Source organism: Alosa alosa, chromosome 18, assembly GCF_017589495.1.
Source record: "Alosa alosa isolate M-15738 ecotype Scorff River chromosome 18, AALO_Geno_1.1, whole genome shotgun sequence".
Classification (NCBI taxonomy): Eukaryota; Metazoa; Chordata; class Actinopteri; order Clupeiformes; family Clupeidae; genus Alosa; species Alosa alosa.
In genome coordinates, this window is record NC_063206.1 from 1348119 (window position 1) to 1364204 (window position 16086).

Here is a 16086-nt window from a genome sequence, read left to right on the forward strand (position 1 = left end):
GTACAAAAAACTCTTTGGTCTTGCTTTAAATGAATAGAGGTAGGCCTATTGGGTGTGCAGGTTCTGCTCATTCATTTGATAGCGCAGATAGGTGAGCTTACTGAATGATGCGAGCTGGCTCTCTAGCAAGTCGCTGCTGAATACCTGCAGAAAGCCTTTCATTTCCTCATGGCAGAGCCTCATTAGGCTACTGCCACTCATGTAGTCATCCAATTAGCCAAGCAGCCCTGGATCGCACCGCATTTTAGGAAACAAATCAATTATGAGGTGCAGCAGCCTTGTGATTGCCACTCAGGACCTCTGCCTGTGCATGCGCCACTTATGATCCATATATTTCATAATGATCCAACCTGCTGGGGTAGCCCGCTGTGTTGTCTTTATCTGTATGTGGTAAACCCAAAGGGTTGATCTGGAGTTGAACGAAGCTGTAGCACTGTACAATGTGCCTCTGTGCACATCTGACAAAGGGGCTTTTGTAGCACACGGTCTGGTGTACCCACGGCTTGTATTTCACCTCTGCTCCCTAGGGACAGCTATGCAGTCAAGGACACGGGGAGATCTGCAACTGGAGAACGAGTCGCGGGGCACACTCACGGGAGCAGGCTGTCTCCTTTCCCCCAAAGACTAGCAGCAGCCTCGGAGGACTCACCCACAGAGTTTGAGGGGTCTATGGGAGTGTATTTGCTAACGTTTTTGAGTGTTGGAATCTTTTTAAAAAGAATTCTCTACAACACCTTTATGTCATAGTATATATAACCTATAATAAATAACAAGCTTTTGGAGACTAGGCCTACCTCTACAAATTACAGTAATTTACAGTAGGCCTAGGCTAGAACTAAACGCCTAATTCTGACAAGAGATTAAATATCTGAAACCGTACTGCCAGACCAAATGAATCATACGGCATCGCACACCATACACACAACCATACTGTTCACTTGTTACATTCATAGCTCTTGGCTCAGTGTGTCTACCTCCTGACGTGGAAAAGAAGCACTACAATAATGTCATCCAGCCACCGCTGTCGTTACTACACGTGCGCTGAAACGTGAGCATTTCGTGAAGATATCGACGGATATCAGTGTGCGAACAGGAGGCTCTATAATGCACAGGGTCTCCATAGTAACCTACACCTGCAACTGAAGAAAACAAACGATCATCTTTGCTTCAGTGCCGCAAAGCCTGCCCTGGAAATCCAAGCATGTCAAGTACACTGACCGCCTGCTGTACCAATTACGGAGAAGAGCGGATTTTTAAAGGACCGAGGATAAAGTATTTGCCGAACTAGGTTAATTCTTGGTGGGTGTAGCTGGGCTTCGGATTGGTCTGATTATAATCTGCTAATATAATCTTTGTTTGGCTAATTCATGGCTAGTTAACGTTAGCTAGCTGTCTCGCCGCGCTGCTTAGAATTTACTGGTGCTGATGTCAGGGAATCGAGCCAGAAGAGGAATGTTTCACTGACGCAACTTTGAAAATGTAGCTGGGACTTGCAACAGCGTTAGAATACTACAGAAATACGAATGTTTTATCTCAATTAACAGAGACCGTTATCTTACGGGGATTGCTCTCCTTTTGTTCCGACGTGTTAAGGTTTGCTTCAGGTTGAAATGTAACGTTAGCGCAAGTTATCCATAACTAAACTGATGTAACGTTAACGCCAAGGACCGCTAACGTGTTGGATAATTGGTTTGCTAACGTTAGTTTGTTATTTGTGTTGCCCTCTTAGCTGATGGGAAGTGATAGTTTGAATAGCCACCTTAAAACATCAGCAATATTTTGCGTGTTTTAATAATGTTTCTTCATTTATCGTCGGTTTACCTATCACGTTAACCTAGCTATCAGTCAGGCCAGCTAGGACGATTGCAAACATGCTACCAGGCTCCATCCAAATAACGGGAGAGACTCTGTCTGGGGCCGAGGTGAAGGATATCTGCGACAGTCTCAAGGAAAACACCGTGCGACTGCTATCTGTGAGAGGCTGTCAGTTTTCCGACCGGGACTTCGGGCGGGTGTGTCGCGGAGTGGCCGAGTCCCATTCCCTGGCGCAGCTCAACCTCAACCTCGGCGTGGTGTCCAGCATCACTCGGACGAAGCAGTTGGCAGACGCACTCAAGGCCAATAGATCGATCCAAACACTCTTGTAAGTATTTTGATTAATTACTGTGATGTTAGTTTTTATTCGCCCAGACAGGCACAATACCAATGTGTCTTTGCAAGCTGAAAGCTGCTCAGACTAGGTCACCATATTTGCACAAGGATTTGAAAATGCCGCAACTCTGACATGACATTTAGCCTAATGATGTAGGAGGGTGCTATCCTGACAGACGTGTGTGAACGGAGAAGGAGACAACCTCACTTGACTGCCTCTCCACACGAGAGGAGAGTTAACAACCACGTAGTCGCCCGGTCTCCAGAGAGATGGATGATTGTCCCTCTGTGATAATGGGCTAATTGCCATGTCTAGACCAAAACCATGAGCGCTTTCAATTATTTAATCATTAGCTCAGTGAAGTGGAACCACGTGGCCAGGAGGATGATCTATTTGAGCATAAGTGGGACACCAGGACTCCGCTGAGAACATATTTAAAAATAAATGTTTTTTGTTTGTTCCTCTGTGTGTGTGTGTGTGACGCGCAGCCTGCACGGTAGCCCCCTCCTGGACGCAGGCTTGGTGTCTCTGAACACGGCGCTGTGCACTCACCCGTCCCTGGTGTCGCTGGACCTGGGAGATTGCATGCTGGGAGACGAGGCCGTGCGGCTGATCTGCGGCATGCTGCCCCCCGATGGAGCCAAATCTGGTAGCACACATACACACTCACACACTCTCACTCACTCACTCACTCACACACACACCATATTCATCAACTACATCACAAGCCTTGAACATGTTGCTTTTTTTAGGCTGTTTCACACACGCCTACAGCCTACACTCCCCCTCCCCAGCAGCTGTTAGTGTGTTAGAGAAGTGTGTATCTAATAATTGATTGGAAGTGTACAAGTGTGTATCTGATGGTTTACAGTAGAAGTATAAGTATATATACTCTTTTGATCCCTTGAGGGAAATTTGGTCTCTGCATTTATCTCAATCCGTGAATTAGTGAAACACACACAGCAAACAGTGTACACATAGTGAGGTGAAGCACACACTAATCCCGGCGCAGTGAGCTGCCTGCATCAACAGCAGCGCTCGGGGAGCAGTGAGGGGTTAGGTGCCTTGCTCAAGGGCACTTCAGCCGTGCCTACTGGTCGGGGTTCGAACCGGCAACCCTCCGGTTACAGGTCCGAAGTGCTAACCAGTAGGACACGGCTGCCCAAAGGTGTGCAATACAGGTGTGTATCTGATAGTGTACAAGTGTGATAGTGTACAAGTGTGTATCTGATGGTGTACAGGTGTGTATCTGATGGTGTACAGGTGTGTATCTGATGGTGTAGAGCAGGGGTCTCAAACTCAAATGAGCTGGGGGCCACTTCTGCCAATGTCATCTGATTGGAGGGCCGGCTATTTCTGAAAATGCAATGTTCTTTTTTTTAAATACCACACAAAACTGCAAACAGAAAGTGCAAGTGTTTTTATCTAGTTTTAGACACCTGTGCTAGCAACCTTAGCTTATAAATAAAATAATGATAAAATAAATATTAATACAAATTATAAAACAAACAAAAAAAAAGCATAAAACGGTATGTGTGTGTTTCACACCAAATAAAAAATATTTTCCTCCTCATAACTTTTTTTGAACCTGGCAAACTAGGGCCAGGGTTAAGAAAGCAACACCATTGGATTTTTATATCAAAATTTCAAAAGGCCATGAAAGTGGTCAGAGATAAAGTCCTACTGTAAATGTAAAAATCTTTGAGTATAAACAAAAGTTTATGAAGGGGGTAAATGTACTAATCACTGGATGGCAAGCACCTCAAATTATGCACATTTCAGTAAATACTGGATGAACATATTTGAGCAGGTTTACTTTCCTTTTTTTCCATATTACCCACATAACAAATTAACAGGAAAACACCTACGATGTATACCAACACCTAAGATGTGTATGGTTTAGTAATCTATTACTAAACCACAAGGCCTACAATAAAGTATTCTGGTCAAATCAGTTCCTATCGCGGGTAATCTGAGTACCCAGAAGTTCGCATTATATTGCGGGTGACTTTTTGTAGTTCTTCAGAGCCCTATTTCTACTAGCCCTGCTGTCTGTACCACGTCCATTACGGACACTTTCATCACGATTACCACTGCAACCTCCAAGCTATGTTGGGCAGAGGGTCGAAACAAGCATGGTATGCTTAGTGGTGGTAGTGTAGTGGATAAGGAGCTGGGCTAGTGTGCAGTAGCCTGTAGGGTGGTGGTAGTGTAGTGGATAAGGAGCTGGGCTAGTGTGCAGTAGCCTGTAGGGTGGTGGTAGTGTAGTGGTTAAGGAGCTGGTCAAGGCACTTAACCCAAGTTGCTCCGGGGACAATGTGATCCCTTGTAATATAGCTGACATGTACTGTAAGTCACTTTGGTCAAGAAGTGTCTGCTAAATGTAATGTAATGCTTAGTGGACACCGTCGTATACACGCAAAGACGCACCTCCATTCACAGACGCACTGTGACTATCACTGTCAATAGACGATCGATCATAATCTCCAAAAGGTTATTCTCCTTCAGAATCAGAATAGGTGAATAACATAGCCTACCTAAGACTTCATCACACGTGAACGTTTTTCAACATTAGGTGTAGGCCTATTTCTGCTTCAATTTGTGCAAAACTATGGCCTGCATCGCTTCCACGTCATTACAAATGCACGTGTAATACAAGTATTTCCTGAAAACTTTAAGCAGGCGATTTTGGGTTTGAATCAAGCTCTGGATGTCTCCAGCACATAGTGGAGCAGAGTAGGCTACAAATGAGATTTGTCACCCGTGCCGGATCTATCGTCTATTTTAATCAGTATCGTTGTTTGTCGAAATTAAAAATAGCCTCAAGGGCCGGATTACGTTATTATTTTGACATACGTGGCGGGCCGGAATTGGGCCGGACGCGGGCTGGGTGTTTGAGACCCCTGGTGTAGAGGTGTGTATCTGATGGTGTACAGGTGGGAATCTGATTATGGATTGTTTGCTGTTTGACTCTACAGGGCTGCGGGAGTTGACCCTGAGTGCCAACCCGGCCATCAGCACCAAGGCCTGGGCACGACTGGCCGTCGCAGTGGCCCACAGCTCCCAGCTCCGCGTCCTCAACCTCGACTACAACCCGCTGGGTGAGTCACACACACACAGACCAGCAGAGGGCGCCCCAGAGCAGGGCCCGACAGCCGCATCTGGCCCATGTGAGGCCCACATCTGGCCCGCATCCGGCCATATTGGCGTTACAAACTAGCCCCATGCATTTCTATGGAGGATTTTTTGAGTGCTGTGTCTCCTCATTAGAAAGTCTCTGGGTGCGTTGCGATTGGCAAACACAGGTGAACATTTGCAAACGTTTGCAGCAGCGTTCTGTTTGCCCTACTCTCTGTTTGCCCTACTCTCTGTTTGCCCTACTCTCTGTTTGCCCTACTCTCTGCTCTCTGTTTGCCCTACTCTCTGTTTGCCCTGCTCTCTGTTTGCCCTACTCTCTGTGCCCTACTCTCTGCTCTCTGTTTGCCCCTGCTCTCTGTTTGCCCTACTCTCTGTTTGCCCTGCTCTCTGTTTGCCCTACTCTCTGCTCTCTGTTTGCCCTACTCTCTGTTTGCCCTACTCTCTGTTTTGCCCTACTCTCTGTTTGCCCTGCTCTCTGCTCTCTGTTTGCCCTGCTCTCTGCTCTCTGTTTGCCCTGCTCTCTGCTCTCTGTTTGCCCTGCTCTCTGTTCTGTTTGCCCTACTCTCTGTTTGCCCTGCTCTCTGCTCTCTGTTTGCCCTGCTCTCTGCTCTCTGTTTGCCCTGCTCTCTGCCAACATGTTGGGGGCTGGATGCCCTGCTCTCTGCCAACATGTTGGGGGCTGGATGCCCTGTTCTCTGTCAACATGTTGGGGGCTGGATGCCCTGCTCTCTGCCAACATGTTGGGGGCTGGATGCCCTGCTCTCTGTTCTCTGCTCTCTGCTCTCTGCCCACATGTTGGGGGCTGTTTGCCCTGCTCTCTGCCAACATGTTGGGGGCTGGATGCCCTGCTCTCTGCCAACATGTTGGGGGCTGTTTGCCCTGCTCTCTGCCAACATGTTGGGGGCTGGATGCCCTGCTCTCTGCCAACATGTTGGGGGCTGGATGCCCTGTTCTCTGCCCACACGTTGGGGGCTGGATGCCCTGCTGGATGCCCTGCTCTCTGCTCTCTGTTTGCCCTGCTCTCTGCTCTCTGTTTGCCCTGCTCTCTCTGCTCTCTGTTTGCTCCTGTTCTCTGCTCTCTGTTTGTTCTCTGCTCTCTGCCAACATGTTGGGGCTGGATGCCCTGCTCTCTGCCAACATGTTGGGGGCTGGATGCCCTGCTCTCTGCCCACATGTTGGGGGCTGGATGCCCTGCTCTCTGCCCACATGTTGGGGGCTGGATGCCCTGCTCTCTGCCCACATGTTGGGGCTGGATGCCCTGCTCTCTGCCCAACATGTTGGGGGCTGGATGCCCTGCCTCTGCCCACATTCTCTGCTCCCACATCCCTGCTGGATGCCCTGCTCTGCCCACATGTTGGGGGTTGGATGCCCTGCTCTCTGCCCACATGTTGGGGGCTGGATGCCCTGTTCTCTGCTCTCTGCTCTCTGCCCACATGTTGGGGGCTGGATGCCCTGTTCTCTGCTCTCTGCTCTCTGCCCACATGTTGGGGGCTGGATGCCCTGTTGGGTTCTCTGCTCTCTGCCCACATGTTGGGGGCTGGATGCCCTGCTGGATGCCCTGCTCTCTGCCCACATGTTGGGGGCTGGATGCCCTGCTGGATGCCCTGCTCTCTGCCCACATGTTGGGGCCTGGATGCCCTGCTGGATGCCCTGCTCTCTGCCAACACGTTGGGGGCTGGATGCCCTGCTCTCTGCCCACATGTTGGGGGCTGGATGCCCTGCTGGATGCCCTGCTCTCTGCCCACACGTTGGGGGCTGGATGCCCTGCTCTCTGCCCACATGTTGGGGGTTGGATGGAGAGTTACCGTTATGATGGAATGTTGTTATGAAATCGTTCCAATTGATCTGTTCAGACAAACATGTTCGCCACAAACGTCTGCATCTGTTCAAGGAATTTGAACGCACCTCTGGTGTCATGAGTCATGAGTCTGTCTGAATCCATACACTGTTTAAGGTGGATATTGTGCCGTGGGCATGGATGTAGACGAGGGCTATGGAGTGAGTGGAGTGTCAGATAAGCACACTGAGAGTCTCAGAATGTGGAACACCGACACGCAGGCCTAATGTATAATGTAAGGGGAGAGGCAGGTGTGAAACTCTATGCTAGGCTGAGTCACTGACAGGTGTGTGTGTTTGTGTGTGTGAGAACGACCTCATGGCCTAATAGGACTGGTCTTCTGTGGGGAGACACTTGCTGTGTGTGGTACTAGTATCAGCTTTCCATTGTGGACAGAAGGAGCTGTGGCTTGGTAGGGCTTGTCCAACGCAGAAAGGCAGGCAGGAGTAGTAATGTATTGCAGACAGACAGGCAGGAGTAGTACTGTATTGCAGACACAGACAGACAGACAGACAGGGGTAGTACTGTATTGCAGACACAGACAGACAGACAGACAGGAGTAGTACTGTATTGCAGACAGACAGACAGGAGTAGTACTGTATTGCAGACAGACAGACAGGCAGGAGTAGTACTGTATTGCAGACAGACAGGCAGGAGTAGTACTGTATTGCAGACAGACAGACAGATAGACAGGAGTAGTACTGTATTGCAGACAGACAGACAGGAGTAGTACTGTATTGCAGACAGACAGATAGACAGGAGTAGTACTGTATTGCAGGCAGACAGACAGACAGGAGTAGTACTGTATTGCAGACAGACAGGCAGGAGTAGTGCTGTATTGCAGGCAGACAGACAGACAGGAGTAGTACTGTATTGCAGGCAGACAGACAGACTTGTTGTCTTGTCCAGTATCTGGTCCAGTATGTTCTGGTGGCATCTCTGCTCTGTGCTCTGGTCTCAGTGAAGGAACTTGAGAGGAGCAGTACAGTGGTGCCCGCGTCTGGGCCGCGTCTGGGCCTCATGTGTGGTGCCCGCGTCTGGGCCTGGGCCTCCATGTGTGGTTCCTGTGGTGCTTGTGTCTGGGCCTCATGCGTGGTTCCTGTGGTGCTTGTGTCTGGGCCTCATGCGTGGTTCCTGTGGTGCTTGTGTCTGGGCCTCATGTGTGGTTCCTGTGGTGCTTGTGTCTGGGCCTCATGCGTGGTTCCTGTGGTGCTTGTGTCTGGGCCCCATGCGTTAGTGCTGGGCGGTATACCGGTTCACACCGTATACCGGTGTATATTTTCGTTATGATATGAATTTTTAATATACCGCCATACCGGTGTATTTGATTACACAACGTTTGGAACGCTGCGCTGCGTGGAACAGGACTTTCTTCACACACACGCATGGTGCCAATGCGAGGCATAGTGAGGGTAAACACAGTTTTTCCCCTGAAGTATGACCCTTAAGGCTTAATTTCTCCTTATGTAAGGGGTTTATTTAAGGGTGTTGCACAGAATACCTTAAATTGTTTCTTTAGTTAAGAAAAAACGTTAAGGGATACTGCATTGAAAGGGATTTACCGTCACGAAAATTCTATTGAGATTGTTTAACAGCTGTAACTAGCTGGCTAGTAGGTGACGTTAGTTAGCAACCCACCGAACACAGTGAAGTTTAATGTTCTTATCATTCATCTCACCTTAAGAATATTCGCTGAAATTATCCAGGTAGCAAGTCAAGCATGTTATAGACATGCACTGAGCAATACTAGCTGGCTAGTTAGAAATGATCCTGACTGTCATCAGTGAACCAAAACAAACTTTTTTTGTTATGTTTTTTGCCTAGCGAACCGAACCGAAGCTTATGGCAGGCTAACAAGACATCCACATCCACATGAAGTTAACGTTAGCCTACCACTGACGTCATGTAAACCACACAATAACAATAAGGCATGTTTCTGATAGGCCTATTTGACAGAGTAGGGCCTAAGCATATTAGCAGAGAGGTTTTATTTTAAATTGTATAATTTTCAAAAAAATAATTATTGCAAGTTGCACTTTTTTTGTATTGGTTTTATACAAAATGTTTGTGAAATTTGCACAGTAAAAGTTCTGTATTTTGACTGCAATTGTCTTTGCATTCTGATTAGATTCTTCATTAGAATCATGAGTGGCTCTTTGTAAACAGCATCATTTTCTGGGGCCATGCAAAACTGCATTACCACTAGTGTGGAGTTATCCTACATCATGACAGTAAAACAGACCATCCTTAGTCAATGTACTGCAGCAATTCCTCTCTCAACCTGTAGAAAATGCTGAACATCTGATTATGCATGGGGGAAAATACCGTCATATACCGTGAAACCGTAAGAATTTTGAAAAATACCGTGATATACATTTTTGGTCATACCGCCCAGCACTACCATGCGTGGTTCCTGTGGTGCTTATGTCTGGGCCCCATGCGTGGTTCCTGTGGTGCTGCGGTGTCTGTGTCTGGGCTCCATGTCTCGTTCCTGTGGACGTTGGCGGGTGGATGCCCACTCGGATGGCTGTCTACAGTGGTGCCACTTCAGACATGTCTGCGTAGCAACCAACAGACCCCGCTCTCCAGAGAGAACATGTCAGTGAGGAACGAGGAGAGGCACAGACAAGGTCAGAGAGAGAGAGAGAGAAAGAGAGAGAGTGTGTGAGAAAGGGGGAGTGTGAGGGGGAGAAGAGGGAGAAAGAGAGAGAGAGAAAAGCTGACAGAGAGAGAGTGTGTGAGGGAGAAGATGCGCACAGGAAAAGCGTTAACGTGTGCTGCTTGTGTCGTTTAGACCTAAACGTGTACTAAATGTCACGCATGTCAGGGACAGCAGATGTGTTGCTGACATGAGTATTGAACTACCCTTAGTGTATATATGTAGAATTATATAAACAACTATTTTTGCGATTTTCACTTCCTCTCGCAATTTCTTTGCAACACACCTAAAAAAACTGCAACTTCCATCACAATTTTTTAGATAAGTTTCTGGAGGGACTGTTTATTGCTACTCTGCTCAAGTCTGATTGATTGATTGATTGATTGAGTGTTTCTTAGGTCCACTGCCCCCTCTTTGCTCACGCCTGAGCCGTTCTGTTGACCCCTGTCAAACGGGCAGCGCAGCATGAAGGAAATCTGAAGCAGTTGTGCAGCTGCAGCAGATTGAGGCGTGCTGTGAGCAGCATCGATTTCTCTCTGTAGCACTGAGTCACCTCGGAGAACGCAGACTGCCTCAGAGAGCTCAGCTCAATTCGGTTTTATTTATAGAGCTCCATTGAGTGCCGAGAATGTTTTGGGTTCACCGCGTGAGACCTCACAGAGGAAGAACTGCGGCTGCCAGGAACAAAGCAGGAACACATCAGGAACAAATCAGTTTCTAAGCAGTTAGCGGGTTACATGCTAATACAAATCAGTTAGCGGGTTACATGCTAATACAAATCAGTTAGCGGGTTACATGCTAATGCAAATCAGTTAGCGGGTTACATGCTAATGCAGATCAGTTAGCGGGTTACATGCTAATGCAGATCAGTTAGCGGGTTACATGCTAATATAGAACAGTTAGCGGGTTACATGCTAATACAGATCAGTTAGCGGGTTACATGCTTATACAAATCAGATCAAATCAGATGTGTGAGCCACATTTCTCACTGATTGCGAAGATGGTGCATCACCACACACACACATACATACACACACACCCTCACACACACTCACACAGTGCTCAGCCTCTAAGCTGTTTCTTCCACTGATTGCCTTTTGGTCTCCAGGCGACCAGATCGCAGGCATGCTGGCGGTTGCTGTGGCGTCCAGTAGAACTCTGGAAGTCCTGGATTTGGAAGGGACCGGACTTACCAACCAGTCAGCGCAGGTGAGTGACATCACAATATCCTCCAGCTCTGTCCCTAGCTCTGCACATGGACATTTTTAAACACCCATAGCTTATATGGACAGAGTCACTGGCTGCATTTTTAAACACCCATAGATTATATGCCTCTGGAATGTCATGGATGAATGTGGTCTCTGCAGCTCTCAGGTGTGTCATGGATGAATGTGGTCTCTGCAGGTCTCAGGTGTGTCATGGATGAATGTGGTCTCTGCAGCTCTCAGGTGTGTCATGGATGAATGTGGTCTCTGCAGCTCTCAGGTGTGTCATGAGAGCAGTATTTGTTGCGCTCCGCAATGGCGGTGTTATCTGAACAGGCGTGCATTAGAGTCATCTATGCAGATACGTGCAAGAGAAACATCTAGAGCTGGAGGATCTAGAGCTGGAGGAGAAACATCTAGAGCTGGAGGATCTAGAGCTGGAGGATCAGTAAGAGTCGCAGCGCTTCTCTCTCCTCTCTCTCTCTCTTCTTCCTCCCTCTCTCCTTGTCTCTCCACCCTCTCTCCTCTTTTTCTCCTCTCTTCTCTCTCTCCTCTCCTTCCTCTCTCTCTCTTCTCTCTCTCATCCCTCTCTCTCTCCTCTTTTTCTCCTCTCCTCTCTCTCTCCTCTCCTTCCTCTCTCTCCTCTTTTTCTCCTCTCCTCTCTCTCCTCCCTCTCTCTCTCCTCTTTTTCTCCGATCCTCTCTCTCTCCTCCCTCCCTCTTCTCTTTCTCCTCTCCTCTTCCACCCTCTCTCCCCTCCTCCTCTCTCTCTCTCTCTCTCTCTCTCTCTCTCCTTCCTCTCTTCCTCACAGGCTCCATAAATAGCCTCACCTCCCACGGCTGTTCTACAATATGGCAGGAGCTCCCACGCCCCCTGAGAATCCATATTACCATCTCACATGCCCCCAGGCAAAGGCTTCCGTCATTAGTGAGCGCTTTGATCTCACACACGCACCGCCACTTCCCCTGCCGTCCACCAGGGGTCACTGTTGCTCTCTTAGGCTCTCCCCACACCCATTCCAGGGCAGTTGGAGGGCCAAGCGTCTCTTGACAAGCTCATTATGGAATCGGTTCGCTCCTCTACAGAACAGCTTTCATGTGAGGGGCGGATGGGAGTGTGTGTGCGCGTGTGTGTGTGTGTGCGTGCGTGCGTGTGCGTGTGGTAGACTGTGGGCCATGAGCGCCTGCTTGATCTTTGGCCGCTCCACTTTAGAGGCAGAACATGGCCATGGCCCCGCCCCTCTGCTGCACGCGTTCCTTTTCTCCTCAGCGTCAGCTCTGCTGTCTAACTGCAACCTTGAAGCTCACTGAGTGTGTACTTAATATGTGCATAATACACACACACACACACACTTTCTTTATTTCTCTTTCTATCTAACACACACCCACACCCACACATATGGCAACTGTCCTTGAATTTCAAAGCCATGTGTCTCACACACACACACACACTCAGCTTTGCTAGGAGCATGAGGCTGTTAGACAGTGACAGGAGTTCCAGACCCCCAGACAAACACTTGTGTCCTCCAGATCCCCCGAGTAAGTGTTCAGGTGTTCAGGTATTCCTCAGGGACTGGAGTAGGTGTTCAGGTGTTCCTCAGGGACTGGAGTAGGTGTTCAGGTGTTCAGGTGTTCAGGTGTTCCTCAGGGACTGGAGTAGGTGTTCGGGTGTTCCTCAGGGACTGGAGTAAGTGTTCAGGTGTTCCTCAGGGACTGGAGGCCTACATTACAGTAAAGCAGCACTGTCAGGATCCTCTGTAACCCGACATAATACCCACTTTAATCTACCTCAGTACTCAGTCAATTACAGTATGCTTCAGTTTCCAGAAACTCTAGGCTGACAACAACCTTTTTAAGTAACACTTAAGTTAATTTTATATTCACAATGTGTGTACATGCCTGTAGATAAAGTTGTTTATATTCAGAGTGTGTGTACAGGCCTGTAGTTAAAGTTGTTGATATTCAGAATGTGTGTACAGGCCTGTAGTTAAAGTTGTTGATATTCAGAGTGTGTACAGGCCTGTAGTTAAAGTTGTTTATATTCAGACAGGCCTGTGTTAAAGTTGTTTATATTCAGGCCTGTAGTTAAAGTTGTTGATATTTCAGAGTGTGTGTACAGGCCTGTAGTTAAAGTTGTTGATATTCAGAGTGTGTGTACAGGCCTGTAGTTAAAGTTGTTTATATTCAGAGTGTGTACAGGCCTGTAGTTAAAGTTGTTGATATTCAGAGTGTGTGTACAGGCCTGTAGTTAAAGTTGTTTATATTCAGAGTGTGTGTACAGGCCTGTAGTTAAAGTTGTTGATATTCAGAGTGTGTGTACAGGCCTGTAGTTAAAGTTGTTTGTCTCCTTGGTGTGTACTGTGTAGAACTGTGTCCCCGGTTTTCTTTTCCCAAACAAGTTTGATCGTTGACGAACGAGCCTAGCACTGTAAGAGGGAACCCAACCCATCCCGAGATGCGTTTTGCGTGTTCTGCGTCCCAGCCTGGTTCTGCTGTGTGTGTGTGTGTGTGTGTGTTCCGCGTCCCAGCCTGGTTCTGCTGTGTGTGTTCCTCTGTGCTAGATCTTCCTGGACATGGTGGAGAACTACCCGACGTGTCTGCGCGTGCTGGTGCTGGCGGAGAACGCCATCAGCCCGGAGCTTCAGCAGCAGATCTCCGACCTGCTCTCAGAGGGGGAGGGGGAGGAGGAGGAGGACAAGGAGGCGGAGGCGTGTGCAGACGCTCCCCACGCTCCCCTGGAGAAGAGCGCCTGGATCCCCCACAGCAGTAAGGGCTAGAGCGGCCAACCAGCGGCTAACCAAGAGTTCCGCTGCTGAGTGAGCCTCTCTGCTTCTCTCCTTCCCTCCTTCTCTCTCTCTCCTTCCCTCCTTCTCTCCTTCCCTCCTTCCCTCCTTCTCTCTCTCTCCTTCTCCTTCCCTCCTTCCTTCTCTCTCTCTCCTTCTCTCTCTCTCCTTCCCTCCTTCTCTCCTTCCCTCCCTCTCCCTCTCTCCTTCTCTCCTTCTCTCACAATTTTATTCCTTCTCTCTCTTTCTTCTCCTCCTCCCTCTATCTTTCTCTCTCCCTCCTTTCCTCTCTCCTTTCTTCTCCTCCTCCCCCTCTCATTATCAGTCCCTCCACCTCCCTCTATCTTTCTCTCTCCCTCCTTTCTTCTCTCGCTCGGCGTGACTTGTTCCTGAGTCGTCCAGTTCAGAGGCTCTCCAGTAGCTCAGCTCCTGAAAGATGAACAAGCATCAGCAGGGACGTCTCGGGCCCTCAACACCCCTCTACCTCCTTCTCTCTCCCCCTCTCACTCTCTCTCTTCCTCTCTCTCCCCCTCTCCGTGTGATGGCTTGGCTTGTAGCGAGCAGCTATAGGCGTAGAGGCCGTGGAATTGTCTTTGTCTTGTGCCCAGTAAAGTTGAGTTGTTGTCTTAGCGATAGCTTAGCAACAGATGTTTATAGAGAGAACATCCTCGTCCGCAAACCAAGAATATAAATAGTCTGTCTGGTGGCTGAATAATATTATGTGTTCAAAGATCAAATATTGGCTGACTCTAAAAGCACTTTTTTTTTTTTATTATTATTATTATTATTATTATTATTATTAATAAGAACCTTGGAGGTATTTTTATCATGTCAAACTGTTTTTAGCTTTTCAGCTATGAAAAAAAAGCACTTTCAAAAAGTGACACTGCAATACTGTTGTCTCTAGAAGGCTGTGGATAAGAAATGTTTGCTAAGCTAAGAGTGACACTCTACTTTACTCACCCCTCCTCCTTTGGTTTGATGTTTTTGTTTTGTGGTGGACCTTGGTCCTCCTCTGTCCTGCGCGTCTCAGATGTCCACCTGCTGTCTCTGGCTGTAACCTCTCCAGGCTCGTCCGGCCGGCATGTGGTCCTGCTCACCTCAGGCCTGGGGGACAGCCTATTGGCTGAGACAGAGATGTGACCCGGGTCGTCGTCACGGTAGCACCCTGAGTGACGTCACCCGTCCACTGCATGAAACGTAGCGCTGGTGCCCTGGCTGCAGAGGCCGCCGGTTGCCGTAGCGATGCTGGCACTGTCATCCTCAGACACCAAGTGACTTATTAGAACACTCTAAAAGTGAATTATTTATTTTCCATATCTACGAGTTTATTTATAATATATTAAGTATTTAAACATGTAAGCAATGATGGTGTGCTATGATAGATTGGCTTCATAGGAATGTACTGGTGGCCTGATAGTACTTAAATAAATCTGTTTACATCTTTCTAAACCATGTTCTGTTTTCATTTCTAGACGGGACCAGTAAGTCGGTATTGCACTTTAAGGTTGCAGAAATGGCAACCATACTGCCCATGTAGCAGTCTGCAGGGCTGGCCGCATTCCTCTGATGCCCCACCAGAGGGTGCTACAGCTCACTGTTCTGGCCCCAGCAGCTCTCCAGCTGCCCTGGTGGCTCCTTTTGCTTAAACAAGTTCAGGGGAAATCAAAGGGAGTTTTTGTGCTCACGGCTCACCAGGCGCCTCCGCCTCTCACCCCCGACGCCCACCTCAGGGCCTCCATCCTGAAAGCAGGCCAGAACGTAGGCGTACACACACACACACACACACACACACACACACACACACACACACACACACACACACACACACACACACACACACAAAGCTCTCCAAATACCTGTCTTTGGCTGCTGCTGCCGTGTAAAGCTCTCCCTGTGTGCCAAACCGCCTCCTAATACCTCCTCAGCTCGCTTGAATAGACTCACGAGCAGAAGCCGGCTGAGACAAAGCGAAGCCCTGCAGTGCGATGAGAGAGAGAGAGAGAGAGAGAGCCATCATGCCTCCCTCCTCTGCCTCCCACTATCCTCAGCTGCTGCTCCAGATCTGTGTACATACATCAGGGGGCCGATGGGACATTAGACGGCAAGAGAAATCCGATTAGGACCTTTTGTTAGCACCTCTCGCTAGCACGCTGCGTTTGTAACCCTGCCTCATGCTTCACGCCTTTTAAACGGCACATCTGCATGCAGGCAGGCGCTCCATGATCGCTTCAACAGAGAACGCACTGAGAGAGATCCAGCTTGGGAGCATGAACGAGAGAGATGGAGAGAGAGGTGTGGGTTTGAAAGAGG

General features: G+C 48.5%; 1 protein-coding gene across 2 annotated transcripts; it reads left to right on the top strand.

The window, feature by feature from the left end:
- Positions 1-309: 309 nt before the first annotated feature.
- lrrc73 (leucine rich repeat containing 73) lies at positions 310-15225 on the top strand. Of its 2 annotated transcripts, none has more exons than XM_048270546.1 (6): positions 310-2143; positions 2641-2801; positions 5131-5253; positions 10895-10995; positions 13552-13756; positions 14807-15225. In XM_048270546.1, exons 1-6 carry the CDS (start codon positions 1872-1874, stop codon positions 14914-14916), a joined length of 972 nt encoding a protein of 323 aa, XP_048126503.1. In that variant the 5' UTR covers positions 310-1871; the 3' UTR covers positions 14917-15225. The 2 variants fall into 2 exon arrangements, with proteins under 2 accessions (XP_048126503.1, XP_048126504.1); XM_048270547.1 differs by having other exon boundaries at positions 14843-15225.
- Positions 15226-16086: the final 861 nt, after the last annotated feature.